At 35.6% G+C, this 17,039-nt stretch overlaps 3 protein-coding genes and 1 long non-coding RNA gene across 6 annotated transcripts; 1 reads left to right on the top strand and 3 right to left on the bottom strand.

The window, feature by feature from the left end:
* Nucleotides 1–341: 341 nt before the first annotated feature.
* LOC140791703 (protein VERNALIZATION 3-like) lies at nt 342–2,058 on the bottom strand. The gene is made up of 4 exons (XM_073142320.1): nt 1,800–2,058; nt 1,518–1,579; nt 1,063–1,103; nt 342–775 (listed from the first exon to the last, which is right to left on the bottom strand). The coding sequence occupies exons 1-4, from the start codon at nt 1,989–1,991 to the stop codon at nt 546–548; spliced, it is 525 nt and encodes a 174-aa protein (XP_072998421.1). The 5' UTR covers nt 1,992–2,058; the 3' UTR covers nt 342–545.
* A 3,330-nt stretch (nt 2,059–5,388) lies between these two features.
* On the bottom strand, nt 5,389–6,732 carry LOC140791716 (protein VERNALIZATION 3). Of its 2 annotated transcripts, none has more exons than XM_073142347.1 (4): nt 6,454–6,732; nt 6,289–6,350; nt 6,149–6,189; nt 5,389–5,818 (listed from the first exon to the last, which is right to left on the bottom strand). In XM_073142347.1, the coding sequence occupies exons 1-4, from the start codon at nt 6,649–6,651 to the stop codon at nt 5,589–5,591; spliced, it is 531 nt and encodes a 176-aa protein (XP_072998448.1). In that variant the 5' UTR covers nt 6,652–6,732; the 3' UTR covers nt 5,389–5,588. The 2 variants fall into 2 exon arrangements, with proteins under 2 accessions (XP_072998448.1, XP_072998449.1); XM_073142348.1 differs by having other exon boundaries at nt 6,490–6,731.
* A 935-nt stretch (nt 6,733–7,667) lies between these two features.
* Nucleotides 7,668–11,476, bottom strand: LOC140792665 (uncharacterized). Of its 2 annotated transcripts, XR_012109785.1 has the most exons (5): nt 10,533–11,476; nt 10,123–10,196; nt 8,827–9,032; nt 7,875–7,974; nt 7,668–7,759 (listed from the first exon to the last, which is right to left on the bottom strand). It is a non-coding gene; the product is annotated as an uncharacterized lncRNA (long non-coding RNA). The 2 variants fall into 2 exon arrangements; XR_012109786.1 differs by lacking the exons at nt 7,668–7,759; nt 7,875–7,974 and adding an exon at nt 7,981–8,555.
* Nucleotides 11,477–13,099: 1,623 nt separating this feature from the next.
* On the top strand, nt 13,100–17,019 carry LOC140793012 (membrane-associated progesterone-binding protein 4). Its single transcript, XM_073144320.1, has 8 exons — nt 13,100–13,284; nt 13,451–13,527; nt 13,616–13,687; nt 15,179–15,216; nt 15,363–15,406; nt 15,688–15,734; nt 15,918–16,092; nt 16,600–17,019. The coding sequence occupies exons 1-8, from the start codon at nt 13,171–13,173 to the stop codon at nt 16,765–16,767; spliced, it is 735 nt and encodes a 244-aa protein (XP_073000421.1). The 5' UTR covers nt 13,100–13,170; the 3' UTR covers nt 16,768–17,019.
* The last annotated feature ends 20 nt before the right edge of the window (nt 17,020–17,039 follow it).

The raw sequence follows: 17,039 nt of genomic DNA, 5'->3' as shown, positions 1-17,039 counted from the left end.
AATACCTGCGACCTGCAATTGAAGAGTTTGGACTAGTATTCGAACTGCATTAGCCTATTCCTGGATGCTGCATATAATATTCCTGGAAGGCAAACAGCACCCTGTCCGATTTGCTTAACGAAATGATCATGCTGCGAACTTTTCGATTCATAGCCATACAGTAAAAGTTAGCATAAACAGACGAGCTCTTGCTTCGTTAACCAATTATTTTAATTTTACTTAGCTTACCCAAATATCCTAACTTGATAGTGATCTAGTAAAAGGGTGTTCTTTTCACTCTTACACCCCCCTCTTTAATTCGTTTCTATCCAGAAACTTCCTAAACGAAAGGGAAGAAGATCTAGCAATTAACAAATATTAAACAAAGCAAGCAACACATCTGCAAATCCTTTTGATCTAATGATCATAAATGTTAAGAAATCCCACACCCACATCCCAACATCCCACATCCTACATCTTATTGCAAATTAAGGGGAAAAAAGAGAAAGAAATGAACTGAAATGAAGCTTTATTATACACTTGCAGGTTTGACTAAATCTTCTAGTTCAAGCTGATGCTCTTCTTCCTCCGGCACCGGATTCTCTCTGGCAGTTGAAGTAGACGGCCGCGACCGGCGATCCAAGATTGTAGAGCTCGGCGAAATCACGGGTATTGAAATTCTGGCGCCACCCAGGCGCATACACCGTCTGCCGCCCCATCTGCGGGAAAATCACGAAGACGAACCGATGAATGCCGAGCACCGGACGCGGGCTTTCGTAGCAAACAATCTCTTGTCCTGGATCCAAAATTATTTCTTGAGTCGATAACCACAGCACAATTAAGAATCTTCCTCTATATATATATATATATATATATATATATATATATATATATATATATATATATATATATATATATATATGTAATCTATATAATGTCTTCCCTTAGTGCTTCGCATATATAATATATAAGTTTTAAGGTTCGCCAGCTCTTGGAGAAAGAATAAAGCTTTTAGGATTTTATAACTTTTGAATTCCATAATGTGTACAAGTTAAAGTTATCCTCAATCTGTACAGTTCTTACCAAAAGATGCTCCAGTCATCGCAGGTATGTCAGTGACCAACCTGCAACGCCAGTATATATTATATATATATAGAGAGAGAGAGAGAGAGACTTCGATCAGTACGTATGAGAATTAAATTAAACATTAACAATAAAACCTTTAACCAGAAAAAATAAAATAATAATTTTGGCTAGATATAAAGCTTATAAACCTGGGGTGCAAAATTTTCATATATAACGGTGGAGCAGTAGATTATAAGCTCCAATAACGGGCTACAAGAAGCTGTGAGTGGACCCATCCCCAAGTAGAAGTCTACCGGGAGACGACTACCTTTCATTGATTATGGAAGAACAAAGAGTGCCTGGATTCATCTATTTCTTTCACAACTACTTCCATCAAACATATGGAGGTATTAATTTGCTAAGAAAGATTATTCACAGAAGCATGTTTGGTTGGAGACAGATGAATTGATTACCAGTGCAAGTACTCTCTAAGGGTTGGATCACTTGGACTGGGGGCATCTGGGTCTACCATGATCTGCAAGAAATTAATATATAGTTATAGAAGCCACTCAAGAACTTAGCAAAGATCTCCATGTGTGTGTGTGTGTGTGTGTGTATATATATATATTATATATATATATATATATATATATATATATATACGCATATACATATCAAAAGCATATATGTATATATACGAGCAACAAAAGTGAGAAGGTTGCATGCTGAGAACTTAAGAACGGTGATGGGCTTACAAGGGTGTAGAAGTTGTTGAGATCATTGCCTCCAACCTCAATTCTAGGCTGGTCAACCACAGCTGAGGGTTTGAACTCACATCCATTAGTGACCTCCCTTGAATTGTATATTACCCTGAGAGATGCACTCCTTATGAATGGATCCAACACATCCCCAATCACTCTTCCCACAGACAAAGAATCCCTTTGCATGTGTGCACCAGTGGTAAAGAAGAATATACAAGAACCAATGGTAAAACTGGCATAGGGGACAACATTATATAAAGGAGATGAATGGGTAAGATGAGGTGCTAAAAGTGGAGTCTAGTAAATTAACAGGTGTTTTTTTCAATGTTATCACAAGTGAAAAGGATTGACAATTTGACATATTATTGACCCCTACTCCGCCAACGAAAAACATGTAGATAGAGAAAGAACTGCAGTTTGTGTCTATCATGACTAAAATTTAGTTAAATCGATGTCACTATAATTCAAACTCAGAAACACTTGTACAACGAAAGCTCTTTAATCTTTATTTGCCTTAAGCCTCGCGAATTTTACTTATATTTTCTTACATAGTTGTAAAACGTTAATAGAGTTGTAATACGAATTTATATTTAGTTACGATCAACAAAACCATTTTAAGATGGAAAGAATAAAAATACCTTTATAATAGATAGTGTGAAGGTGAATAGGAAAAGAAAAATAACTAACTTGACGCAAAGATGATTGTTCTTACTTAGTCGCTTTTAACAGATGACAATTACTTTAACCATAGAGCAGGAGGATATTTTTGTCATGTTCTGCTAATAAAAATTGAAATACAATCTCTGCACATCCGCGTAAGAGAGAGAGAGAGTAGAATGTGAAAAATGATTAAGCTTAGAGAAGAATATTTTAATTAAATTTTTATTAATAAAATATATATAATTTTATCGCATCTTTTTATCTATGATAAGATTTTATACATAACTTATAACTTAAGGATGAACAAGAATATATTATACACAGCTCGCTCGAATCAAACTAGCACGTTAAAGTTTTATTCATATTAATAATAAAAAAATACCGCTCTTCCTGTACATGTTCTTGAAAGAAATTCTATGTGCTCCAACCAATTATCGACAGAGGCATAAAAAGTCTGGGGAGGGTCTGTGAGTAGAGAGAGATGCATTTGGAAGGAGTGAAGTGAAATGAAGAAGAAGGCGGAAAGAGTGAGTAGTATTCTTCAGCCATGTGAGAGAGGCCCCCCCTTCAACTTTTTGTTATTTAGCCATAACCAAATGCTTCACATCATCCACTTCCTTTTGTGACGATAGGATGCATCAAAGTAGGAGTGCCATCACCTCACTATCCTCATGTCCTTTCTTTCTCCCAAGTGCTACTTTCCGTCGTCGTCATCCCACCTAACGCTGTCGATCTCTCATTGGCCTCACAAGATTTAGCTTTCCGAAGAAAGGACTAGCCTCCTTCACTAATAACTTCTTTTGCACCAATTTACTATTCTACTGCAGTCCATAAAAATCATTCACGAAAGAGAAAAACTATAGATATATGTATGTGATGTGTATCTTTGGTGGAAATGTGTGTCAGATCATGGGAGGAGCAAAAGGATCTTTTATCAGGTAGCGAGTTTGGGAAGTCGATTACGCAAACTTCCACTTCGGTACGCGGTGAAAAAGGCAAAAGAGAAACCCCACATGATTGTATCCAGTAATTGGCTATTGCTTCTAAAGCTCACACTCGGCATTAAAAAAAGAAGAAGACCGTTCTGGATAACTTATTCTCGCTGTCTTCCTGTTCCTGGTCCAACGAAGCGTTCGACGAAATGACCAGAAGAAATTTGCAAGGAAGAATAGCTTGAAAGGCACGTCCAGCCATTCCGGGAAAAGAATATAACTCACGTGCGGGCGGCTCCACCAAGCAAATTAAACTAATAAATATCTAAGCCCATTGAATTAGGATATTTATCACGCATTACTTGAAAAGTTTATGCCTATAATTTATGAATTAATCTTCATTAACTATCAATCATATATATATATATATATATATATATATATACATACATATGCTTCATTATGTTATGCTCTCGTCATCGGTCAATTTGTACGTGCTTCGATAGGCAATTATAGGGCGGTGCAATACCTACATTTCCAAGTCAATTTCTTGAGTCATGGAGGGCATTATGGAGATTGAGAATAGATCGACTTGAGAATAATGATTGATGACTATTCATGAATTGACGACCACATTGACTGTTTTCCAGAACCTTAGTCCTAAAAGATCAAAATTATGATTCAGACCTTGTCCTTTCGGTATTTACATTTTGATCCCCACGTTTTGAAGTTATTCGCAAAAAAGCCATCCTCATACGCAGGAAAGGTATAAAGAACGGAATATTTCGTCAGCATCATACTTACTTTTCTGTAAATAACTTCTCACATTTATTTTAGAAGAGGATAAAAAAGAAAAGAAAAGCTAATGAAATATTCTTCTGTTTATATCTTTTTATTCACCAAAGTTAATTTAAGACAATATGAGACTCCAAATGTGAATACTGAAAGAGTAAAAAAATAATAATAATAAGATATTAAAAAATAAATTTGTAAAATTTATAGTGTAAGTCTAACTTTATTCTCTTTGCTAGAAGACATTTGTTTTTAAAAAGTGAGAATTTACTGATGCTGTTAGAATTTACCTCCATAACATTCATACAAGATGAGTTTCTTTTAATTATTTTGAGCAGTATACCGTTGGCTTGTCTAACAAGACAAATTTGGAAGAAGCTTACAATGCAAAGCAGGTGTTAGATATTCTTTAGCCCCGACAAAAGAGGAGAACATACTTTTATTTTCCACTTCATCGAGAGGTCAAAGTAGAGGATGATAATTTTCTCTTAGGAATCTGGATTCACTAATCCAGTAATATGTGTGATTCTAAACGAGTGACAAAAGAATAATTGACCAGTTCATACAACCAGGTTCCTAAAATTACTTCTTTTTGGACGTGACGAAGATTCTTAACCTGGGACATGACAAACTGGGAAGTGTGATTTTTCTTATTTCCTAAGAATTTGTTATGCTGCAATGAGAAGTCTCTATTCCCTTCTTTCTCTTTCATCTAATGCCTCTTTCTCCTTTTTAGTTGGAGAAAAAAATATATATTAGATTAGTACTTGAATTAGTCCCCTTTTTGTGGGTAGAAGAAGAGATCTCGTGGTTTCCTACTTTATAAGAAGGATTAGAAACTTATCTGAAATGTTGCCAAACAAACGAAAGCTCCTCTTTATTTAAAAATAAAAGTATAAAACCATAAGGATTAAGTTCTACGTAGTTGTGAACTCCACGGGGGATTTATTTTTATAAATTTATTCTCGGCATTTGGTCGATGGCTGCTGCATGAGCCATACATCTAATAGCCGATTCTGCGAGAGGACGAGACCAGTGAAGCAAAACATTTCTTTCAGAGCCACAGATGTGGCACTCAGCATCTAAAACTTTTTCCAGTGTTGCACTTCATGTGTCCCTAAGAATATCGGATTGCCTTTGTTTGATTTGCTCTTATTTGTCATTTTTCATACAAAGAAAAGATTTACAAGTCCACGGAATTCCTTCAATTGTAGTACTTCATATCAAATAATGCAGATGATTACATATATAGGAAGGCTAGCCAGCCTTCAGGGCATTGTATTCTGTACATGTATCATAGGTAGGACTTAGCAAGAGCCACACATTACAATGAGACACGCATGAGCGAGTAGTTATTTTAGATACATATATCCTTGCTTTAAATCAAGGAAAGAAGCTATTATGGGTACATCCTTCTCCCACCGGAGCCAGACTCCCTTTGACAGTCGAAGTAGATGGCGGCAACTGGAGAGCCGAGGTTGTAGAGCTCCGCGAAGTCCCTGGTGTTGAAGTTTTGGCGCCATCCAGGAGCGTAAACCGTCTGCCGTCCAAGCTGCTGGAACAAAACAAAGACGAAGCGGTGGATTCCCATTGTCGGCCTTGGGCTCTCATAGCACATCACCTCTTGCCCTGTAAGCCAGACACCCAAGAGAAAAAAAAAAAAAAAATCTTGCTAGTAAATGTGGTACACTGATTAATAAGTTCATACTACTTTTCTAGAAAAGAACTTTCTAAAGTTGGGAATTACACATCTTAATTATAATGATCATGAAAACATTCACTGAGGTTTCTATTTTAGCTTATGTTGTGCTTAAAATGGAGTGGCGAATATCACTTGGTATGATGGTACGGCTTGCTTTCCAATGAAATGATCATAGATTTGAGACTAGGAAAGAGCTTCTATTGCTATACCACATGCCTTCTTTTATTAGAGTTTAATTAGATTATCATGAAACTCACCAAATGCTGCTCCTGTGGTTCCAGGGATATCGGTGACCAGCCTGAACAATGAAATAGAGAGGAGTAAACCTCCTTACAGAAGAAAAGCTTTGCAAGTTATATTATCTAGTGGTACAGAGGAAGAAGAAGAGAACGGTTACCAGTGAAGATACTCCCTAAGATTTGGGTCACTTGGACTTGGAGCATCTGGGTCTACCATCACCTGCAGTGTAAAAGATAGTAAACAACAACTTGAGAAAGCATCCTAAATTCAACAAGAAATTCACAAGACAAAGGAAATTCATGAAAACAGAACTAGTTCCTACGAGGGTGTAAAAGGATCGGAGGTCACTCCCACCAACCTCAACTCTGGGTTGGTGGATCACTTGTGAGGGCTTGAACTCACGCCCATTGGTTACTTCCTTTGAGCCATAAGTCACTTTAAGTGTGGTGGTTCTAGTGAAGGGATCCAACACATCTCCAACAACTCTACCGACCACCAAAGGGTCCCTTTCCCTGTTCATGGTTGTAAATCTAAGGTAGCTCTAGTGTTGGCTACAGCTGACACAACGCACGCAAGTTGGCTACTCGGAGTTTGGTGTCCAATAAGTGCCCCCCCCTATATATATGTGCCGAGTGTGCCTTTATGATGTGTCATATGTTTCTCCTCTAAATTGCATGGAATCTTTTCAGTTTGTTGCCACATGGATTGTGGTCATCCTTCACCAACTTTACACCTTTAAAAGCAATGAGGGTATCTACTTCTTGCTTTTGATTGGCTTGTGGACTTGGTTAAAACAGACTGACACCTGGAGTCATATCTTTGGCCCAAACTTAAATTCCTTGGATAACTAAGAGTTCTCTACAACTGTTGTTAAGACATTAACACTAAGCTTCTTAACAGTTGTAGAATTCTCTGCCTTCATTATATAGCTATGTTATTTTGCCCATAAGAAACATGAATAAATCCAGTGACTCCAACCTCTTCCTCCTTATAATAAATACACTTTGTTTGCCTAAATTTGTTCAAGCAAACAGATAGCATCACGTATATGTTTGTTTTCCTCTGTTATTACTTAATATTCTTCTCCTCAGCACTCTACTATTGCCAGAGGATATCATTGTCTATCTCAGAAACAAAGCACTCTACTGTTGCTATAGGATATAATTCTCTGGCTATGATGGAAAAGGTGAACAAGACTGGAACAATCGATGGTTACCAGAAATTTACTAGAAATCGAGTAAACCTTTGCCTCTGGATGGTTGAAAAGGTCATCACGAAATTGTGCTGTAAACGGAAGGAGGTAGCTTAGATGACACGCACTCTATAATAGGACATTATCTACAAAGAATCACTTCAGCAAATGCCATATGGAAGGTTAGCAGTTGTCAAGGAGCTTCAACGCTTCCATGATTAGTATATCAAATATAACAAAAACAGCCATGATGAATCACATATTCTCTTGTGTGCCATTAGATGACTGTATAGTAAGGATTGTTGGAGAATTGGAACTTACACATACGATGAAACATGATACGTCTTGGGAGCAAAAAGTGAATCTCATAGCTAGAGATAAGAGAACTTAAGCCCAAAGTTGAAGCATGAGATCAGGAACTCTCTCCAATTTGACACTTGGCAATAGGAAAAAAAAGTTATTTAAGATTCCAAAAGAACTTCTCTGTTCTGTAACTAATAATTGATGAATAGCAAGGCAATAGAATGGAAGAATTTCTATCGTACAGCTACCTTTATGTGGAGGAATTGTGGTTTTTCTTAATCTTTTTTCGTTACATGTAGTTCTGCTTCCTTCCAGAATTTGTTTCCTTCTTTCAGTCAGTGATTCCTCCTGGATATTTTGTGATGCTTCATCAGTCGGCAGTCCAATTTGCTGTCCTCATAACAAGATATAGAAACTACAGGTATACTCTTAGCCACTGAGTTAAGCCAACATATACTTTTTGACATTACTATGCTGTAATTTTTAGTTTGAAAGCTGTCTACTTTTATAAATTCTGCATGTTCTAGTACATATTATCAAACTGTAATCTTTTAGATTCATCGGTAGAAACATGACTAACATGTCCAGAAAGTACCCAAACATCTGAAGAGTATCCGAGTGTGGCAGTTCATGTTTTTCAGAAGTTGCAAGATGATAATACACACATTCTTTTTCATTTTCTAAATATGAACCCAGATTATCATACCTCATTTGTATTCTAGAAACATATAATTTCTGTGTGATCACAATGACTCTAGTACGACAACAATGACAGTGAGAACTTATTACTATTGTCAGGTACTCTGCAAATATAAATTCCTTAAATAATTCAAATCCTTATTTCTGAATGAGTTGATGAAAGTTGAAACATGGGATGGAGACCAACTAGAGCTCTCTCAATACTTCGGTAGGCATTCATCCATTTTTGTCTGCATAAATCAATCGTCAAATTGACATTTGAAAAGAATTCCTATTGACTAAATTACGAAAGAACGTTAGTAATTGGATCAAAAGTTTTGAAACATACTATTACTTGTCAAACACTACACAGAACACCATTAATACAAAAAAACTAACTGTATAAAACATATATTCTCCAAAAAGAACTGACTGTACATAACATATACATACTATAAGATAAAACTGGGGTAGAAGCATGACTAAAAATGAGTAGAGAAGAAAATAGAGATTTAATCAAACCAGTCGTTTTTCTCTTGGACATGGACATTGCGACCATTTGAAAAGATGTCCCCTCAAGTTGTTGGCAGGTCTCTTATTATGTCTGTTCTGGTACACATTTTGCTTGGGATAACATTACCTGGAATCCCTTTCAAAATTAGGCTGGATTGGGGGAAATGAGACATTTCGGCAACGCATCCAACTGTCCCGATGATATGGCTATCAGCCTTGTTGGAAAACATAGATAAAAAGGAAAATTGTTTAGGATAACCAGTGATGCATCTGTGTTTCAATAGAGAATGATCAAAGTGAATGTCGGATTATAGTAGGTGCTTATAAATAGAATATGCATGTTCCTTCATTTGAACATGAACATGTGTTCACTGTCAGAGCATCACTAATGCTGCAATCTTACACATGTAATTCCTAGCCAACGTAAGAAACTACTTGTTTGTCATGTTGAGTACCTACAACAATATCGTACTTATTTTTATTGTCACAATGATAATGTTGTGCATACAAGTGCCCAGAAGAAGTAGCCTTCTTGAAGCTGTTTTCACCTCTAATTGCACTCAATCTGATCATGCATACGCTGGCTGGTTCTTGTTTGCCATCAATGAGGACCATTGCCACACACACAGGCCACTCTTGTATGGGATCTATGATATGAGGCACAACCTTCACCGGAGTATAATAATAATAATATGTAAATTTTCTGACTAAAAGTGTACATATATTAACCAATGAGGAAAAATAATGCTGCATATTTGGACAAACTGAACAGTTCTTCCAAATACTCTCCCATTCTCGCATTGTTGATGACAGACTATGCAAAATAGCAAGAAGTAGTTAAGGACTTCGCGATAAGAACAGGTTTGTGCTATGATTTTCCAACATGAACAGATAACTTACTAGTTTTTTTATGTTAAGAATAATATAAAATTTTATTAGCGAATTCCAAGAAAAGTCAATTCTTGCTACAGCTCATATTTCCAAACTCAAAATTCAGTATCTGTTATATTTTCCCAGTTGTAATGTTGCTGTCTGTGAATTAGCTTAACATCTTAAAACCAGACAAAGTTTTCCGGATCCAAGTCCCTCTAGGACAAATTTGTTGGGAAAAATACTGAACTGCATGTGCTGAGTACTGGATAAATTTCCAGCCTTAGTCAAAGGATGCAGCAGACCAAGAAGTTGATTGGCAATTGAACATGCAAAAATTTAAGTTCAAGCTACAGAAAGGGAATTTTATGAAAAACCACAGAATTCCAAATGGTTTAAGAGTATAATGGGATAGATCTAAGGGAACTCCCATACCTCACCACCATCTAATACCTCCTTGTGCTCAAGGAGGGACAATTTACTTCCTGCATCAGTATTCAAATGTGGACCTGCACATGTTCATAGCACAAGCATAGTATTTCAATATACCTACTCCCTAGAAAAAATATTGGTGTAATTTACCAAAATACTATAGAAATTTTCACAAATAAGGAAGGTCACCATCCTATTCATTTGATAGGTAACAAAAGGAAAAAAGAGTAAAAGACCGCATTATACAAAATTAAAACATTGCAAAAATCGTTAACAGAGAAAAGAAAATTTTATATGAACACCATTATTATTATATCCGAACTATGAAATTTTCATGTAAGATTTTCAGATGACCCAAATGGTCCGGTTTAATCGTGCAAAAAGCCAGGAATTGCAGAGAACCTAAATAGTACCATCCTCCTCCAGGATAATGCAACTCAAAAGAACAAGATGTTCTTCAGAACACTTCCTCCCTTCATCCTAGTAAAATAAAGTTCCAATCTTGAAATGCCTGAAGGACAAAGTACAAACCAATTTAGACAGCCTTACATTACAGAATTCCCAGAAATAAATAAAAGTTGACACTTTCTGAGACCTCTAAAACCAAATAAACCCCAACCAAGATAGGACAAATTCATTCACCGCTCAGACAAGGAGATATCAAAAGTCATTGTTAGTAGAGATACCGAAAAGGCCAATTGAATGCTTGGATTAATTAAAAGAAGTAAAGATAAGCTACTGTCTCGTCCTGGAACAAAATAAATGAACCACATAACCATACAAGAAAACCATTTTCCACCAAAATATATCAAAAATCAACATAAGGGAGGAAATGACAAGGTGTAAAATATCTCAAACAAGAAGAAGCCCATCATGGTAAAGTAAAGTTCCAATCTTGAAATGCCATCGAACAATAAAAATGTCAAACCAAGTTAGATGGGCCTAAGTTAAATCCCAGCTACAAAACAAGGAATTACATCACTTATAGCCTCTTAAACCCCAAAAGACGAATACATGAAACATTAATTCACCACATTCAAACAAGAAGGAGAAAACAAAAAAACTTCAGAAATCGAGAATTGCCGATCTTAATGGATGTAACTCTGAGTGCCCGCGCCTGGAGGTCGATCCCGGTGCTACTAACCACACCCACTGTTACTAATACATACTTCATCTTCGTCCCACCTCCTCCACCCATCTATATACGAATCAAATATCATCTACAAGCCCAACTCAATCTTCCAAGAAGACCCAAAAAATAAGGATTAAGTAAGCTCTCCTCTTTCGCTCTCTATCGAAAGCAATGCCACGAAGGGATTTATTGAAGCGGGGAGGAGGCTGTTAAATACCGTCGTGAGAGAGCCGTGGCTTTATATTTCCATTCCCTTGTAGGAAATTGCTTGCTTTTCTTATTGGGCAGCGAAGTGAGGCAATTCTAATAGGCGGCGTGAAAATATCGAGTGAGATTTTTTGTCTAGAAAAGAAGAGGAGTGGAGTTGAGAAAATTGATAAGCTTTCTGTGCGCGCTAAAGCTTCGCTCTTTACAAATTTATACCCTCTTTTTTTAAATTTCCATAACAGAATTTCTCAATAGCAATCTTTGACCAAATAACTCTTTAACTTTATTTTTGGATGGGGAGAGAAATGTGTCTGCTTTTAATTTACTATGAGTCTGTGAGTTGTCATTTCTCAAAACAAAATAATATATTTTTAGAAAAGATTGTATTTTTCAATTCAAACAAATTAAATAATTTTTCTTTCTTTATCTTTCTATTTATAGTATTCTAGTTATATAAACTGTTCATATTCACAAATTATATATGAGCTCATACCAATTAATCCTATTTTTTATTTGATATTTAAATATTTATCTAAAACTTAAATTTGACTCACCAAATCTATTAAGAAATGCTCTTAATTTATAGAAAATGCTCTCAAATTTTTAGGAGTAAGGTGGAGCATGTTTTGAAGTTAGCTTTCTCTAAAGATTTTTTTCTCATTAAAAAAAATTGTAAAAAATTAGAGTTCTCTAAAGACTTTAGGACACCTCCGAGGAAATGCACCTCGTGCACTAGCTAATCGTGTGGCTTTAGAAGCATGTGTACAAGCTCGTAACGAAGGACGTGATCTTGCTCATGAATGTGCTGAAATTATTCGTGAAGCTTGCAAATGGAGTGCTGAACTATCCACTGCTTGTGAAGTATGGAAAGAGATCAAATTCGACTTCGACCCAGTAGATAAACTAAATAAATAGAAATAGAAAGATAAAAAATATGTGTGCATAATTCAATATAAGTGAACATTAGTTTCTTATCATTTAATGAACATCTTGGGATGATATAATCTTTACGTAAAGGCCAGCCTATCCAACTTTTCAGCATTAAGATACGTTTTAAAGCATGAATGATTATCATAAGTGTTCGTAACATTTAATAGTAGAACACTTCTTTATCAATGGATTATAATTTTGTAAGATGTCATTTTCTAATGAATTGTCAGTTTTAAGTCTTACGACAAGTCAATAAATTTTTGTAAGAAAAAATTATAAAAAATTAAAGAAATTTTTTTAATGTATCTAAAATAATATTGATTAGAAAAGTTAAGACAAATATATGATCGTAATAATAAACATATGCACAATTTTTTCTACTAAACCACTAGATCCACTGCTAAATGATGTATTCCATTATCAAATACGGTAAATTTTTTTTTTGTTTAAAATGTTATAATCCATTGCTACTGAAAAAAAACATACATTTGTTTTGTTTTGGTCATATCTTTATTATCTGAACTAAGAACAACATTATTTTAGATATATTGAAATATTTATTTAATTATCTATAATGCTATGTGCGGAGAATAATGGGCAGCATCATTGGTATAATTGTAGAGGGATGTTGTGGGTTTACGTAGTTAGTTTGTCCCTAATGAATTCCTTTTTATATTATTTAAAACTAAAGTAAAGGAAAAAAGAAAAGAAAACGAAAAATAAAAAAAGAAGTGGACTACTGGAGTCTATTCCAAGCAAGAGAAGAGCAAGAACGGCGAGCGATGGGATCGCCGTCGTGTCTACGGGCTTCTTCGCCTCTCCTCGTCGGGTTAGGGTTTCTCATCGCCATTATCGCGCTCCTTTCCCAGCTCTATCTTAGGCAGCCTCTCCCACCGGTTCGTGAATCTTTGACCTCGAATTCCTGCTCCTTTTTTTATATATATTGGATATAAAATGCTTCCTTTGATCGAAAGAACAAATTCTTTATCCTGATTTTCTAGGGTTTTCTATTCGGGCATATTACTTTTGGTACTTCTTGATGGTTCCTTTTGGTATTATCAGAGATTGTGGAGTGTTGAAGAGTTGGCTTTGTACAATGGCACGGATGAAAAGTTGCCCATACTGTTAGGGATAGTGGGGTAATCAATTATTTTCGTTCTTTCACATCTAATTCTTAGGCTGCTTTAAGTTGTAGAATATGAGATTGTTTGGTGTACCGATGTGCAGCTCGGTGTTTGATGTTACGAAGGGGAGATCACATTATGGTCCTGGAGGAGGTTACCATCATTTTTCCGGCAGGTTGTTTTCTCTCCTGTTTTTTCCTTTACTTCTTTTCTCTTTTTGTTATATTCAATATTAAACTAACTCTGGATGATTTCTTGATCGACACTAGAATATTGTATGATTTGTTGTTTCAATATGTCTCATTATATGTTTATGGATTGATTTATTCTGTATTAAAACTTAAAACTTTTGGTGAGAGTGGTGTTACCAACTTAAGGATTCATTGAATTCAATTTTTTTGGAAATTTTAATGCGGTTACCGTTTCTTAGGTGACCCTCTTTTCTTCATCTATGTTTGGCAGAAAATAACCCTCTGTTCTGATGTCCATTTAATATCCTCATAGCTTCTTTCCTTAGTGAACCTAACTCAGATGGTCTCTTGATATAGAAAATGTTTCATTGTCGTAGCTTTTCTGGAGTTCTCTCCTGATGAAATGTGCTTGGCTTACTTAAATCCTTGTAGCTACGTTAGACCTTGGTGACCAAAAGTTCAGAATTTGTCTACCAAATGCAGCAAGTGTAGACCTTATGTTTCTTTACTTTTTGTGCTGGATTACTGCTTAATTCATGAATTCATGTTAGATTACCACTTAGTATTTTTTAATTTAGGTTCTTACTCAGTAATGTTGGACCCAGTTTGATTTTCTTATAAATTCTTCCCACTGTTTAATTCATTATTTAGGTGAAATTCAGGTTTCAAATATATTTCCAGCAAAGTATTGGTTTAACATCAGCCTATTAACCAGTTCTTTCCCTTAATTTATCCTTCTTCTAGGGCTTTTCTGACATTATATTTTGCCAAGTAATAAGGCAGGTTGCGTTCAATAGAATGTTTGTTGGCCTGTAAAAGGAAAGAATAAAGGTAATACTTATTTAATAGTTTCTGCTGGTTTAAAGTAGGGAAGATCAAGAAAATTATATGTTAGCTTCTAATTCTTTTGCTTGGTAAGAATGAAAAATTATGTTGGTACATAAAAGGATGAAGCATGGGGTTAAAAGGTTTAGGCTTCATTGTATATGGTTATTGTTTGGTTGAAAAACTTAAAATGCAGCTTGAGTTGTTTCCAACTTAGTTCATGTTTTTTTATCCAGTTTGTGTCATAGGCTGGTCCATACCGCACAAGTTTAAATATCTCAGGTAGCTAGGTAAGCTCAAGCTTGTATCAATAAGCTGATTTTTGTGAGATTGATTCAGTTGGAACATGGGCATGTCATTCCTAATGAGAACTTTGGCAACCCAAAAACTGAAACACTTAAATTTTGTGCTTTAAAGACGCATGGTTTATTTGATATGTCGATATGGAAAGAGATAAGTCATTAAATCTTATTTATCTGTTTGATCAGCAAAAAAATCTTCACTGTTGAGAACTTACGTTGTGCTAAATTTTGAGTTTATTTTGTGAAACCTAATAACCTGTTGAGATTTGGAATTTATTTGTTTCTTTGCTTACATATACTATTGCCTGGTATTCTCACTAACTTTATAAATGGTTGCATGAATATTAGAGATGCATCACGAGCATTTATTTCGGGAAACTTTTCAGGTAATCATCTAAAGATAATTATTAGTGCTCGAAAAATGCATTAGTATACAAATTGGAATTAGACACATTTTTCAAAATTCATACTGAAAACATGAAATTTTGGTATCCTTCATGTGCATCAATGCTAACTTGTCCTTACCTTGCAGGCAATGGATTGACTGATTCGTTGCATGGTTTATCTAGTACAGAGGTAGTAGAATATCAGGCCTTTACTCAGTTCTTGGTTTTATTTTAGTTTAGCCTTAGATTGGTACGTAATATCTTTCTATCTTATGCAAGAGGAGGTAATTGTAACTGCAGTTCAGTTATTTTCTGTTCTGGGGTTCTTATGTTATCTTCTTCTGATAGTTTTCCGTAAATGTTTGCTCATTTTCTTTAATTTTTTCTTTTCAGGACTTCTGTTGCTTACTTGTATATTATTTACAGACAAAAAAGCTTTATGAGCTTTCCTTAATGACTGCCTTTTTTCAGGTAAATAGTGTTGTTGATTGGAGGAAATTCTACAGGGAAAGATACAGGTAAGCTTCTTAGACCAACTATTTTCGGATTATTGTGTTTTTATCTTTTCTCCATTTGGATGAGAGAGCGAAGCCACGCTCATCAGAAATTGAACAGTGGGGCAACAGCAATTCAAGAGATCATGTTAGGAGAAATTCATGGAATGACAATCAAAGAACTATTCCTTATTATTTGGCCTGCAGATATGTTGGAAAGCTTGTCGGTCGGTACTATGATACGGAAGGAAATCCAACAAAATACTTAAAAGGTATCGAAGCAAAGGCTAAACGAGGAGCTCAACTTCTTGAGAAACAGAAAATCGAAGAGGCTAAAATTCCTAGCTGCAATTCAAAATGGAGTCAGCAAGAGGGAGGAGAGGTATGTTTCTGGATCCTTGTCAACTTTAAATAGTTCATTGATACATATGGAAGAAAAATGTGTACACTTCTGCCATGGCATGCCTACAATCCTAGTTTATTTGCCTGAGACAAACACATGGTGGAACATATAGACTCCACCAGGCTACTTGTAAAACAGCACCTCTGACATCTCATTTGAATATTTTCCTGTGAGTCCTCTGATCTCATGTTAATTGAAGGTGATGCAACATTAGCTATCCCAAATATGAACCAATATAACTTTGCCCAAGTGTGGTGTGCAATTAGGATGTAGGTTTCTTGTTCAATTAGTTGGAACTTGGAAATGAATGATTGAAGATATCCTACAGCAATAATTTCTTCAAGTGCAAAAGTCGCTTATACATAACGTGCCACTTTTGCTTGCTTCTGTCTTGTCTATAGAGTTTCTCAAACTAGCAGGCAAGCAATTTTCGTGTTTAATCCTATCAAGTTTTCATTTTTTCTTAAATGGATACAATTTTACCAGGTCTGGTGCGACACAGGCTATCCAAGGTTAGTGAAGCGACCCGTTGATATAGCCCTGACTGGAAAGATTAGTCAACGCTGTGCCTGTTTCAAGGAAGAGGAGCTTGGCCAACCAGGTTTGGAGGTATACAAGGGGTGTGATTACTTGTCCAAATCTTGCTCAGTTTAGATGGAGATGTACCTTTTGTTGTATTGTTGTCCTTTATCTGTAATTATTATTGTTATCTCGACTAACTAGTTTATTATTATATTTTTAGCTCCAAGTTTGGTACATGTATGCGAGAAGGCATTGTGAAATGTCCAAATTGATGTTCAGAATTTGAGTATTCTTCTTACTCCAAAACTTCATTCCATTGATGTGCGTAGACGAACGCATTTTGTATTTCAAATATTTAAGATCTGAAAAACTTCTTGGTGAAAACTCCCTCCTTTTATTTTGCC

The sequence above is a fragment of the Typha latifolia genome, chromosome 7, assembly GCF_019914945.1.
Source record: "Typha latifolia isolate L0001 chromosome 7, TyphaL0001v2, whole genome shotgun sequence".
Lineage (NCBI taxonomy): Eukaryota > Viridiplantae > Streptophyta > Magnoliopsida > Poales > Typhaceae > Typha > Typha latifolia.
This window is presented reverse-complemented; position numbering and strand designations above follow the sequence as displayed.

Excerpts from the sequence above, each read along its gene's own strand:
- LOC140793012 (XM_073144320.1), top strand. The coding sequence starts at position 13,171 with ATGGGATCGCCGTCGTGTCTACGGGCTTCTTCGCCTCTCCTCGTCGGG. Across the intron at positions 13,688-15,178 it reads TACCATCATTTTTCCGGCAG|AGATGCATCACGAGCATTTA; the intron begins GTTGTTTTCTCT and ends CATGAATATTAG. Across the intron at positions 16,093-16,599 it reads GTCAGCAAGAGGGAGGAGAG|GTCTGGTGCGACACAGGCTA; the intron begins GTATGTTTCTGG and ends CAATTTTACCAG.
- LOC140791703 (XM_073142320.1), bottom strand. The coding sequence starts at position 1,991 with ATGCAAAGGGATTCTTTGTCTGTGGGAAGAGTGATTGGGGATGTGTTG. Across the intron at positions 1,580-1,799 it reads TCAACAACTTCTACACCCTT|ATCATGGTAGACCCAGATGC; the intron begins GTAAGCCCATCA and ends AATTTCTTGCAG. Across the intron at positions 1,104-1,517 it reads CTTAGAGAGTACTTGCACTG|GTTGGTCACTGACATACCTG; the intron begins GTAATCAATTCA and ends CTGGCGTTGCAG.
- LOC140791716 (XM_073142347.1), bottom strand. The coding sequence starts at position 6,651 with ATGAACAGGGAAAGGGACCCTTTGGTGGTCGGTAGAGTTGTTGGAGAT. Across the intron at positions 6,351-6,453 it reads TCCGATCCTTTTACACCCTC|GTGATGGTAGACCCAGATGC; the intron begins GTAGGAACTAGT and ends TTTACACTGCAG. Across the intron at positions 6,190-6,288 it reads CTTAGGGAGTATCTTCACTG|GCTGGTCACCGATATCCCTG; the intron begins GTAACCGTTCTC and ends TTCATTGTTCAG.